This window comes from Scyliorhinus canicula, chromosome 1, assembly GCF_902713615.1.
Source record: "Scyliorhinus canicula chromosome 1, sScyCan1.1, whole genome shotgun sequence".
Lineage (NCBI taxonomy): Eukaryota > Metazoa > Chordata > Chondrichthyes > Carcharhiniformes > Scyliorhinidae > Scyliorhinus > Scyliorhinus canicula.
Genome location: NC_052146.1, coordinates 178048512 through 178061873, shown reverse-complemented (window position 1 = coordinate 178061873; position 13362 = coordinate 178048512). Strand labels below are relative to the sequence as shown.

General features: G+C 51.0%; 1 protein-coding gene across 2 annotated transcripts in view; it reads left to right on the top strand.

The window, feature by feature from the left end:
• The window catches only part of LOC119969583 (plasminogen-like), a 160190-nt gene that overhangs the window by 32340 nt on the left and 114488 nt on the right, over window positions 1–13362 (top strand). The window contains exon 4 of one of the 2 annotated variants that reach the window (XM_038803378.1): window positions 6852–6966. In XM_038803378.1, the coding sequence (XP_038659306.1) occupies window positions 6852–6966 (115 nt within the window). Of the gene's footprint in view, window positions 1–6849; window positions 6967–13362 lie in introns of both variants that reach the window. The other variant, XM_038803387.1, reaches the window with a different exon arrangement.

Genomic DNA, 13362 nt, shown 5'->3' with positions numbered 1-13362 from the left:
CAGTTGTCTCCAACACCCTCCACCATCCCAGAGACACGCACCTCAGTTGGGTGCTTTAGCAAAGAGGCTCCTGGACCCTCTCTCGTGCGCTCCACACAGATGCTCTGGTACATCAGGTGGAAGTAGTAACTCCCGAGGGGATGGACAATTGGCGGGCAGGCCAGCCCCAGGAACAAGGTGCTTTCCCGACAAGTTTCAGGCTTCTGGAACGGACAGTCCCATCGATCGTGGCGATGCAGTCGCTGAGCCAGGGACTACATGAGGGGTTGTCGGCGAGCATCCAGCACCTGCAGGCACACGTGGAGGAGTCCAACCGCATGCAAGAGCAGGAGGTGGTGCCGACCATGCTTGCCTTTGGGTAGGACTGTTTGATGGAGTGGCCAGCTTGCAGCAGGGATCACCCAGGTGGATGGTGGAAAGTGCTGCCGTGGGCAGGAGTCAGACGTTGTCAAATGATGTGAAGCACCAGAGATCATCGCAGAGCGGGTTGTCATGGCTCTCCATCCTGGGCAGCTGCCTCCTGCTCCTCTGGGGCACGCTCCACTGCTGAAGATTCCTCCTCCTCCTTGAGCAGCTCCAGCTTGTACAGCCACAGGCATTCCCCAGGACTGCAGTGACTAGGAGGAAGGTCACCATTGCTGGTTGAATTCTAATATCCATTGTCTGCAGGGTTGAAAGGCCAACAAGTTGTCATGATGTGTACGGCCGTGCCCACCAGGTCCACCTAGCTATATGGTGGCCCCAGTTGGCACTGTGCACTCTGTCCCCGCATGTCCACCCCCCCCCCCCCACTCCCCACCACCTTCGCACCCCTGGCCACGTCGTTGCCTGGCACCGCGTGGACCCTGGTTCTGGCGCTCATCACTGATGCCAGGGGTACCGTCAGCTGCCGCTGCCCTTGCCAGCAGCATGCTCCGCGGCACCTGCCCAGCACCACCGTAGGAGCTACTGTGGCTGTTGCCCTTGAGTGGGCCGGATGATGCCCGCCGGGGGGTGGCAGCCAGGTTGGGGGGGGTCCATTAGAGAACCGGGAGCATTCATTGAACAGATGGTGACTGTGGATCCATGGCAGTCCTACACCCTGGTGACAAGGAATTCTCATTCTTCTCACCAGTACACAAGGTGGGGAATTCGGAGCTTCCAGAAGTAGTCAGAGTGGAATACTCCGCGATAGTCATCTCTGACCACGCTCCACATTACATGGATGTGAGGTTGGAGACTGTGAGGTTAGAGACTGGCCGTGCACAACTCCCTGCACGGATGTTGGACACTGACCTCTTGGCCAACATGTCGTCTGCCAGGACGCAACACAAGCCACAGGCGGGAAGATCAACCAGAACAGGGAAGTCTCACCTTCCACATTCTGGGATGCACTGAAGGCGGTAATTAGGGGAGAGATTATAGTCTACAAGGCACGAAGAAACGGAAGAGAGGGCAGCAGAGCAGCAACAGAAAATACTCCGAGGCCCGACCACAGAGCTTCTGGCGCAGAGGAAAAAGCAACAAAAGGACTTTAACCTGCTATCCACCAGGAAGGCATTGCACTACCTCTGTCAGACATGGGAGACCTTGTATGAGCGCAGAGAGAAGGCTAGCCGCCTATTGGCTCACCAGCTGAGAACGCAGGCAGCCATGAGGGAAATAGCACAGAGGCGGACTGGTAGCCAAACTAAAAAAGATCAACCAACGTTTGAGGCCTTCTATCGGGGACTGTACACCTCTGGGCCCCCCGACAGGGACTTGGGGATGAAATGGTTCCTCGATGGGCTGGACATGGGCTGATTTAGCACAGTGGACTAAGTAGCTGGCTTGTAATGCAGAACAAGGCCAGCAGCGCGGGTTCAATTCCCGTACCGGACACCCCGAACAAGTTCATTGAAGCCTACTTGTGACAATAAGTGATTATTATTATCATTATTATTATTATTATTATTACATGACTGTCGTGGGGGACGATAGGCGGAGGGAGCTGGAAGCACCAGTAGGACTGGCAGAGGTCGTGGAGAACATCAGCCCCATGCAGGCGGAGAAGGTGCCGGGACCCGATGGGTTCCTGGAGGACCTCTATAAAAAAACTTGCACCAACCCTGGCTCCGCACCTACGGGAGATGTTCACAGATTCGCTAACGAGGGGCACCCTGGCTCCAACGCTACCACAGATCACTATATCGCAGATACGCAAAACAGACTAAGATTCGACAGAATGGGGATCATATGGACCCATTTATCTGCTCAACGTAGCTGCAAAAATACTCGTAAAGGTCCTAGCAAAGAGACTGGAGAACTCTGTTACATAAGTGGTTGCAGAGGACCAGACGGGCTTTGTCAAGGATAGACAGCTAACTGCGAACATCAGATGGCTGCTGAATGTGATACTGACCCCTTCTGGGGTTGTCTCCTTAGACATAGAAAAGGCCTTTGACAGAGTCGAATTGAAATACCTCATAAGAGGTACTAGAGCGGTCTGGGCTCGGGACGGAGTGAAACCCCTATACAACGCCCTCAAGGTGAACACCACCAGCTCTGAATACATCCAGTTGCACAGACGCACCAGGCAGGGTTGCCCGCTGACCCCGCTCCTGTTCGAACCCCTGGTGATCACTCTGTGAAACGAGAGACTCTGAAAGGGCAACTGAAGAGGAGGCAGGGAGCACAGAGTCTCACTCAATGCAAATGACCTGCTCCTCTATGTCCCTGACCCGGAGAATGGCCTGAAAGCAATTATGAATCTCCTGGAAGAGTTTGGGACCTTCTCAACCTGGGCAAGAGCGAGGCATTCTTGGTGTACTCGAAGGGGGAGGGACAGAGCTGGAGGGTCTACCATAACTAGCCCAAAGCAAATTCTGCGACCTGGGGATCCAGGTAGCTCACGACTGGACATGGATCCACAAGTGGAATCTGACCAATCTGGTGGAGGAAGTCATAAAGACCTGCAGGGATGGGATGCACTCCTGCTCTCCCTGGCAGGGAGGGTGCTGTTGTGTTTGGTCTTCTATACCTTGCAAGGGAATCTACCAAACACCTTGACTTGTCCAAACAAGGATCTTTATTGAAGCTCACGTGGTAAGATAGCAATCGGTTACAGAGCACATTATAATGAAGTCTCTTTATACGCCTCTGGAACTACATGTAGCACAACTGTTCACCCGTATGTCTTACTACCATCTCCTGCAGCCATCTGTTGATGAGTGGTTGTGTCTCCCTTTGTAAGAGAGTCCCTGGTCACATGACCACGGGCTTGAGACCGCATGGTGTGTCTGCACCACCACCTACTGGTTGGAGGTCGCACACCATCCATCTATGATATTGCTTACAGGCATATCACCACAGGTGCAGACGATCAAGATGAACGTACTGTCAAGGATCCTCTTCCTGTTTAGATCCACACTGATCTTCATCCCCAAGGTCTTTTTCCAAGGAGTAGACAAAAGATCATGGTGCTTGTGTGTGGTGGGGGGGGGGGGGGGGGGGGGGGAGGGGGGTAAGAATCCAAGAACTATACTGCAGAGGAGAAGAAACATGGGTGACATGGCCCTTCTGAACTTGCAATATTACCACTGGGCAGCCACAGCCGAGAGAATGAGGGGATGGGTAAGGGAACCGAGTACAGAATGGGTGAATCTGGAGGAGTCCTCCTGTAAGGGAATGATCTTCCGAGCCCCTGCCACCGCAGCGCTCCAATCCTCCCTGGCAAAATACATGTCCAGCCCAGTGGCGGTAGCCACATTGGAAACATGGGACCAGATGAGACAACTCTTCAACGTAACTGAGACGTCCACCTGCAGGAACCACAAATTCCCACCAGCCATGCTAAACCCAACTTTTAAGAAGTGAAGGCAGGATGGGGAAATGCTAGCAGTCATGGGAACAGAATTGCAACCCTAGACGAGCTAACGGAAAGACGAGCGACCGAACGGACAGGGGCTCCAACACTTACAAATCAAAAACTTTCTCCGCAAGGAGACGATGAGGTACCCTAGGGCCCCGAGAGACACATTGCTGAGGAACTGCTGGATATGGACAATAGGAAGAAGGGGAACTGTGGGGACATGTGCGCATGTACAGATGGCTTTTAGAAAGGGTGAGAACACAATTATACGGAGAAAGACAGAAATGGGACGACGAACCTGGGACGGAAGTATGTTGGGGACTCTGGACTGAAGCACTAAGTAGAGCCAACTCCACCTCCTCTTGGGCAAGGCTAAGCCTCATGTAGTTTAAAGTGGTGCACAGAGTGCACCTACCCAGAACCTGAATGAATAGGTTCTTCTCAGAGGTGGAGGATAAATGTGAACAGTGCCAGGGAGGCCCGGCCAACCAGCCCTCATGTTCTGGGCCTGCCCCAGTCTTGTCAGGTTCTGGACAGCTTTCTTCGAGGTGATTTCCAAGGATGCGGGGGGTAAGGATGGATCCTTGCCCGAGAGTGGCAGTCTTTGAGATGTCGGACCAGCCAGAACTACGTATGGGGAAGAGGGCCGATGCCCTGGCTTTTGTTTCCCTAATCGCACACCGGAGAATCCTGCTCGGCTGGCGATCAGCAGCACCAACTACAGCTGCAGACTGGCTGACAGACCTGGCGGAATTTCTCCACCTGGAGAAGATCAATTGCACCACCCGAGAGTCGGATGAGGGCCTCCACAAAACGTGGGGGCTATTCATCAACCTGTTCCAAGACGTGTTCGAAACCAATAGTGATTAGGAAGAAAAGGAGGGAGGAACCATGAGGGGAGACAAGATTGCACAGCACAGAAAGGAACAAAGGGATGGGGGGTGCGGCAAGGAAGGAACCCATGGAAGTACCAGGAAGGGACATGGGAAAAAGAGCGAGGGGGAAGTTGCAGAAAGCCCCCCACCCCCAGTGAAGCCATAGGGGTAACAGCAAGAATCACAGAATGAAAGATAGAATATAACAATACAACACCCATGGCGGAAGAAAGGGCCAGGATGGGGCCCGACCAACAATGGGGTGAGGGGGAGCATGGAAAGGGGGAGGGCCGATGAAAGGGGAACGTATAAATTGTACATAAGAAATGTCTTATTCTGTAAATGTTATCTGTTTTATACGTCTAATTGTTAAATTCTTAAAATTGGAAAATTCTAATAAAAGTATATATTAAAAAAAATTAATTTTGCAATAAAACAGTGTGTAGAAAGCAGACATAGGATTTAGTCTTCCAAACAGGAATCTTTTTATTCCTAAAGGGGCAGAGGATTATGAAGATTAGGAAGGTGTTGGGATGAAGACATGGTATTATAAAAGACATTTGCGTCCTATTTGTCCTGCAGATATCCTCACACTAGAGTTTATAGCTCACAAGGTCTTACTTAAATTTCTCTTCATTCAATGATGTTAGTTATGACATTTCTCTATCACAGAAGGTTGGGAAGTTATGTTGGGCTCAACTTTCACCAAGAGGCGGGAGACAGGAGCTGGATCTGTTTTTGGGTCAGAAACCTTTCTGCAATGGAAAACTGGTTAAAGTTAAGATTTACACATAGGGATGCCCTTAATTGATGTAGAGATGGGTTTCCTGACCAATTAGAGACATAAAACCATAGAATTCCTGCAGTGCAGAAGGAGGCCATTCGGCCCATCGAGCCTGCACCCACCCTCTGAAAGAGCACCCTTCCTCGACCCACTCCCCCCACCTTAACCCCATAACCCCACCTAACCTCTCATAACCTGCACATCATTGGACACTAAGGAGCAATTTACCATGACCAATCCACCTAACCTACACATCATTGGCCAGTGGGGGTGGGAACAGAGCGGCTAAGATGAATTATGAGACCTGATTTAGACACCCCACAGCAGCTATCACTGAGGCTACTGGCTATCCGAAAGGAGAAATCTGCATCTTTTTGCCAAAGCTTTCCACATTACCAGAGGGAAACGCCAGCCAGTCACAGAAGAACAAGAGGCCTGACACACAGGGCAAGGGCTGTCCATCACTTCGTTGAGAATCAAATGCAGGTTCTAAGAAAGAGAATGGAGGTCCTCTTTCTGGAGAGTGGCAGGAGAAGGCCATCTCGTTGTGCAACAGATGTAACCCTCTGTTCAACGTCCTGTCTCTCCACCTTCTCTTATCTCATGCTCAAAGCTGCCCCCTTCTAGGGCATCATTGTTCTTAAGGCCTGCACTTCGCTAGAGGGCCATGCTATGGACAGGACAACAGATCACCAAATGAACAAGATGTTGCAGGAGGGGATCCAACTGGTCCAGGTATCAGAATTGCATCTTCAGAAGCTCAATGGCCTATTCAATGGTTCTCCTGGTGAATAGATAGCATTGATTCTATTTCCTGTGTACCTGTATTGTGGGGTGAGTAGCCACATCCTCAAGGACTATCCCTTGTCCTCTCAGATCCATCCAAGCATTTTGGAGTTGGTGTGAAGTTCTAAGGTGGCCTGGACTGGCTGAGGATGAAGGAATCATGGGATCTTCTAGGAAGGCAAGCACAATACGGAGGAAGCTCTTGGGGTTGCAGACCAGTTAATTGAGAGAGTAGAATCCCCCCCCCCCCCCACCCTTTACTTTGAAACTGATTGGGTGGATACTAAGTGCCTTAATGATTCCATGGTTGCAGTTAATAATGGCTTGCACTTGGGGAAATCCAAATGTAGAAGCAAAACCTAGATTAACACATGGACAGAGATGCCCTGGTCAGCTACAAGGCAGGAGGTATACAGCTCCATTAATGGAGGTGACATTGAAGAGACAGGAAAGAAAGGATGATGGAAAAAAAGGAATAGCCCTGTTGTCCCAGATCATTGTTACTGCTTTATTTCCATTTCTAACATTATTTGACAACTGCAAAATTCACCAATACTTTTATTTTCTTCTTACTTAGCATTTATTTTGGAATGCAAGACGGGCAACAGTGAGAGCTACAGAGGAACAGCAACCAAAACACTTTCTGGAAGAACCTGTCAAAGATGGGGCAGCAACACCCCGCACACACCAAAGTTAGTCTTTAATTTTTCTTGTTAAAAGTGCCTACCTTCTTACAGGAAAAAAGTAAGAACAACGGGCGAAATTCTCCGACCCCCCACGACGGGTCGGAGAATAGCGGGAGGGCCTTCCCGACATTTTTCCCGCCCTCCCGCTATTCTCCCCCCCCCCCTCGCCCAACTCCCGACACGAATCGCTGCCGCCGTTTTTTTACGGCCGGCAGCGATTCACAGCTGTTCGATGGGCCGAAGTCCCAGCCCTTTACGCTGTTTTTACGAATGGCAAACACACCTGGTCTGGCCGTTCGTAAAAACGGCGGGAACAACTCGCTTTTTATAACCATGGCACCGATTGGCACGGCAGTACCACGGCCGTGCCAAGGGTGCCATGGGCCCACGATCGGTGGGCACCGATCGCGGGCAGCGGGCCCGATGCCCACGCACTATTTGTCCTTCCGCCGCCCCGCAGTATCCATTCGCGGGGCGGCTGAGGGGCATCCCGGCCCGCGCATGCGCGGGTTTCGCGCAAATACGCGATGACGTCATCCGCGCATGCGCGGGTTGGAGTCTTCCAATCCGCGCATGCGCGGCTGACGTCATATGACGCGTCAGCCGGCGCTAACTCCGGCAAGCGGGCTTAACGAAATTCGTTAAGCCCGTGATGCCGGAGCTTGCGGCGTCGGGCTGCTAGCCCCGACCGGGGACCAGAATCGGTTCCCGGTCGGGAAGGGGCGCGCTGGCGTCAAACCCGCCCGGGTTTGACGCCAGCCTTACGATTTCTCCCGTTTTGGGAGAATCGCGCCCAACATTTAAAAAAAAAACAAGTGAATGAGAATAAACACGTATCAGATTCTGTCAGATTTTTACACTGTGCATTAGGGACTTGGACTGTAGCGAGTTGCTTAGCAGGGTTTCTTGTTATATTTAACTAATGTCTCACAATGTATGAACTGCCGCAAAAGTATTCAATTAGGTCAATGTACCAGCAGTCCACAGCTAATAGATGATGTTAAAAAAAGCTTAAGATGGTCAAATGAAAGGACTTTGGAGAACGTAGAACTTGCCCTCATTCAACTGCCGATTATTTCTTGATAAACACGCACTAATGACATCCCGAACATTAATTATGACATATCAAGACTCACCCTAATTTTTGTTTTCCCAATTAAGGGACAATTTAACGTGGCCAATCCACCTAACTTTTGTATTGTGGGGGTGAGACCCACACAAACACAGGGAGAATGTGACTCACCCTAATCTAACTGATAAGAGTACAGGCACGATGCAGGAGAATTAAGATCCAAATAATCATTTGTGTTTGACTATATGTCCACATTTAAGCCTGAGTCCCTTACTTTTTTAATCCTTTGTGGCCCATAATAAAATTTCTTAAACTAAACTTCTGACAATGGATCTGAATCTAATCTGGCACCAATAATTTTGGATGGCACTTTTGATGCATTAAACATTGGTTCTCCTTTCACAGCTCTGTTAATGAAAAGAAGTATCGCCGCTGCTATAAATGATAAAAATGGGAAAAAGCAAAGCTTCATGCAGGAATAGTTGAGCACAATCAAAGAGTTCTACTCACCTTATTTTCAATGAGTGTAAATAGTTGAGGTGGTTAGTGTTTGGTTATTACATTATGAATGGGTTCACAGTTTTATTTTAATGTGTGATTTTGTAGTGTTAACTATGGATTGTTGCTGTATAAGACTATCTGTCCCAGATAGCTTCACCAGCAATGAAAGGAGTGTATTCCCCCAGATTACATTGTGTAAAAAGTATGGTGTAGTAGGCTCTTGTAATACAAACACAGAATTGGCCCAAAACGGGGAAAAAAACATGAATCCTATAGAAACAATTCTTTAAATAGCTGAATAGCCCTGTGCTGAAAGTCCTCAAGGGCATGAGTCACTCAAAACATGATAAAGTGTCATTTTGGACGAGTTTAGCAGGGTGTTTTGCACCGGCAGTAATGCTGTGATCGTGACTGTATTCATCCGCACTTAGTGCAAGAAACAAGCCCCATGTGAAATAAGCCATGCCTGACTCCCTCGCTGTCTGATTTGCCAGACTCGCACCTCATTGGCTCACCACTAACAAGGTGGAGCTGCTTTTAAACGGTCCCTCAGCACTCAGTTCCAGTCAAGACACGAGGATGGTAGCACAGAGACACTTTGGGGATGGCGACCTGGCCAGGCTTCTCGAAGCAGTGGATGAGAGGTGGGGCACCCTGTACCCCCGAGGGGGTAGGAGAACCAGCAGCAGGGTTAGCAATGCCGCCTTGGAGGCAGTGGCAGCTGCAGTAAGTACAGGCAGCATGACCAGGAGGACCGCCATCCAATGTAGGAAGGAGATGAATGACCTCCTGCGAGCTGCAAGGATAAGTAAATGACTCTCTCTTCCTGGCATCAGTCCTACCTGCCACCCTTCAATCCCAACACCCCCCCCCCCCCCCCCCCCCCCGATCCGACCTCTACATTTGTTCCTCAGAACCTCCTGGCACCCACCGTCACAACCTCTTCATGTCTACGTGCAGTTCCCACACATGTCACCTGCTATATACACCCTGACCCATCAAGCATGCAGCTCACAATATCCTCTTTTTGTCTCCGCAGTAGAAGATGGCCCATAATAAGAGGGAAAGGGCGAAGATGGGGGTCAGAATCCTAGAGATCCGAGTCCTCACTCCTGATAGGGAAAGGCGCTAGAGATCACAGTGTTGCCCGAAGAGAGAGCAGTGACCGACAGCGAGGTTAGCCTGCGCCAGAGAAGTGAGGATCCACTGCCCCTTCACCTAGATAACCTGCCTCAAGTGATTTGTTGATGTCCCAGACAATTATCCTTCCCTTACACTGAATCCATGTACATTATCTTGCAGGGTCACCGTGTGATGTGGCCGGGCCATCCAGAGTTGTACCCCCTGCCATCTAAGAGACAACCTTGGAGGAGAGCTCTGAGGAGAACACCATCGATGCATCACAGCTTTCAACCGCGACTTCCACAAGTGCAGAGACACACGCCATAGTGGGAGACATTAGCAGACAGGCTTTGGGGCACTATCAGGTGGCATCACATAGCTGCTGATGCACATCAGGTGGAGACAGGAACATCCAAGGGATACAGCAATTAGAGGTCTGCGGGATCCCAATACTCAGCTGGGTTCCAGCAAGATGCCTCTGGTCAAAGTTCTCCCAGAGAAGATTCAGTTGATAGGCCACAGCCATGAGATTCAGGAGGGGTGTCAGCGACATTCAAGCAACTGCAAGGCCAAATGCAGGAAGCCCATAACCTTCAAGTGCAGGAAATGGTGCCAACAATGCTTGACAACCAGGCCAACACCGCTAGGGTGGCGACTGCAGTCAAAACCCAGTAGCAGGACATCCATGCCTTGAGTGGTTGTGTCTATGGCTGAGAGCTTCTATATCGTGTCCCATTTGCTGAGGGACGTGTCCAGAGCATGGTCCAATCACTGAGGACCATCGCTGAGGGTGTCGAAACCATTGTGCAGACAATGGGGAGCCTCCAGAACTGGCAGTGCTAGATGACTCGGCGGCTTCTGAAGCTCACTCCTGCTGCCCCTCTATCCCATGGAGTTGCCCAGGGCTCTACAGGCATCCTCATGGAGGAGGGTGCACTGGAGCCCAACCTGGGGCCTTCCACTAAGGAGACTACAGCGGTCTCCAGTTCTTCTGAATCCCCCCTCCTGACACGGGCACATCTCAAGGATAGCTGACAGAGTAGGGTGGTACGCTGATGCCTGTGACACCAGTAAGGTGACCAGGGCCACCCCCTCCCCCCCCACCCCCCGGGCTCCAGGCCCTCCAGAGGATGACCGCCAAGGGCATCAAAGACCAAAGGGCACGGAAGACAGCAGGCACTGGTGAGGTCATTGCCTGTAACTAGGGGGAATCAAAATTTGTCACATGAAAATGTTCACCATTTAAACGTTTCACATCTGATACATGTGAAGCCCCTGTCACTTTAATCTTCATAGCGGGTCTGCTTGCACCCCCCACCCCCACCCATGACCCCTCCCGTCAATTTGGGATGGTCCACAAATCCACTGGAGATCTCCGAGTGTCCAAGATGTAGCTGTCAGCTGTCATATACACTCCCGAATAGCAGGTATACATGTGCATGATCCTGAGGCGATTATCACACATGATCTATACATTCAGAGAGTGGAACCTCTTCCTGGTAATATAGGGCACTCCCTGATGCCCCGGTGCTCACAGGGCATCATGCCTGCCATCAATGGCTCCTTGAATCTGGGGCATCCTGGCAATGGCGGTAAATCCTGCAGCCCGGGCATCTTGGTGAGCCTAATATCGCCTTTTAAATAGCCTTCAGCTGTGAAGTTAGAGGCTGTTCGCAGTCAAAAGGGGTGAAATGGACTTTCAGGATAGAAGTCGCAGCAGAGTTCTGTCCTGGGAGAGTTTGGTAGGACATACAGGGCGCGATTCCCCGCTCGGCGTGGGAGACAAAATTCACGGCCACCTCGCGCCCCCCGCGATTCTCCCGTTTTACACGGCGAACGGCGATTCTCCGACCCGGATGGGCTGAGCGGCCTGCCGTTCGCGGCCGTTTCACAACGGCGGCAAACACACCTGGTCACTGCCATCGTGAAACGGGAGTGAGAAGCCCGTTTGGGGCTTGTAGGTGGCCTAGAAAGGAAAGAGCACCACGACTGTGCTCAGGAGGGGACAGGCCCGCGATCGGTGCCCACCGATCGTCGGGCCGGCGTCCAAATCGGACGTACTATTTCCCCTCCGCCTCCCCGCAAGATCAAGCCGCCACTTCTTGCGGGGCGGCTGAGGGGAAAGATGGCCACCGCGCATGCGCGGGTTCGTGCCGTCAGCGTCATGACGTCAGCCGCGCATGCGCGGGTTGGAGCCGGCCAACCTGCACATGCGCGGCTGACGTCATTAGGCGCGCCGGCCGCGTCATTCTCAGCGCGATGCCCCCGCGGCTGCGATTTACGGAGCACTGCTCCTAGCCCCGCCGGGAGGGGAGTATAGGGGCGAGGAGCGGCCTCAAATTTCAAATTTTATCAGAACATCCTTGGAGTAGATTACCGCTTGTGAACATCTCTGGGTCGCTGTTATAGATCAACCATTTGAAGACCTTAAGTGATTCTGTTGCTCGTAATAAAAGTATTTTAATGCATTTTCTTAGAAGTTTAAAATAATAACCTATTTTATTTATTTATTTTTATAAATTTAGATCACCCAATTAATTTTTTCCAATTAAGGGGCAATTTAGTGTGGCCAATGCACCTACCCTGCACATCTGTTGGGTTGTGGGAGCGAAACCCATGCAAACAAGGAGAATGTTCAAATTCCACACGTGACCCAGAGCCAGGATCGAACCTGGGACCTCGGTGCCGTGAGGCAGAAGTGCTAACCATTGCGCCACTGTGATGATCATAATAACCTATTTTAAAGAGCACTTACATAAATGCAAAATATAATGACAGAATTAAGAAAGTCCAGTTAAGCTCATTTTATTTTGTTTGCCTACTACTGTATTCGGTTAAATGGAACTCCTTCCTGCCAAAATAGTGCCACTACAACCACCTCAGTCTTATTTAATTTTAAGATCAGAATTAAACCCGAGGAGCGATTCTCTGGCCACGTGTGCCTGGTGCAAATCCCGCTGGAGAATTCCAGGACAGGCGTTGCTGGACGTGAACCAGATTAGATAATTAAATATTTATTTAAATATGCAAGATCTTTTTAAAGCCGGATTCTCGAGGACCCTGAAATTATCCCACAAACCTGGCACTCCCAGGGCTGCATGTTTGCACTGCCTGGGTGCCTGGTTGGCATTGCCAAAGGGTGGGGCTGAATGGGCTGAGGCCTGAAGGGCCTTAAGGTGGGAGCCTGAAGGGTGGTGGGCATCTGCCGACCCCATAATGGGGTGGCGCTCACCAGGCTTTGGGGGTGGGGGGGGGGGGGGGGGGGGGGGGGGGGGGGGGGGGGGGGCGCTGGTACCTGCGATGGGGGAGGTTCCTTGCCAGCGAGAAGGTGAGGTGGAGCATTAGTCTGAGTTCAGGGCACTTGGGTGCTCTGATCTCTCAGGAGGTGGAGCTGCTTGTGTCTTCCGGTCCCGCACACTTGATTCATTCTCAGCTCATACCAAACCCCCTAACAAATTTCTAAGTGTGGGTAGATTGCGATCTGGATTGTGCTGAACCATGCGACGGGAATCACATCTCGTTTCCTGCCCGAGAAATGTTTTGGGAGAACAAAGAAAAGTACAGCACAGAAACAGGCCCTTCGGCCCTCCAAGCCCGTGCCGACCATGCTGCCTGTCTAAACTAAAATCTTCGGCACTTCCTGGGTCCGTATCCCTCTATTCCCATCTTATTCACGTATTTGTCAAGATGCCCCTTAAATGTCACTA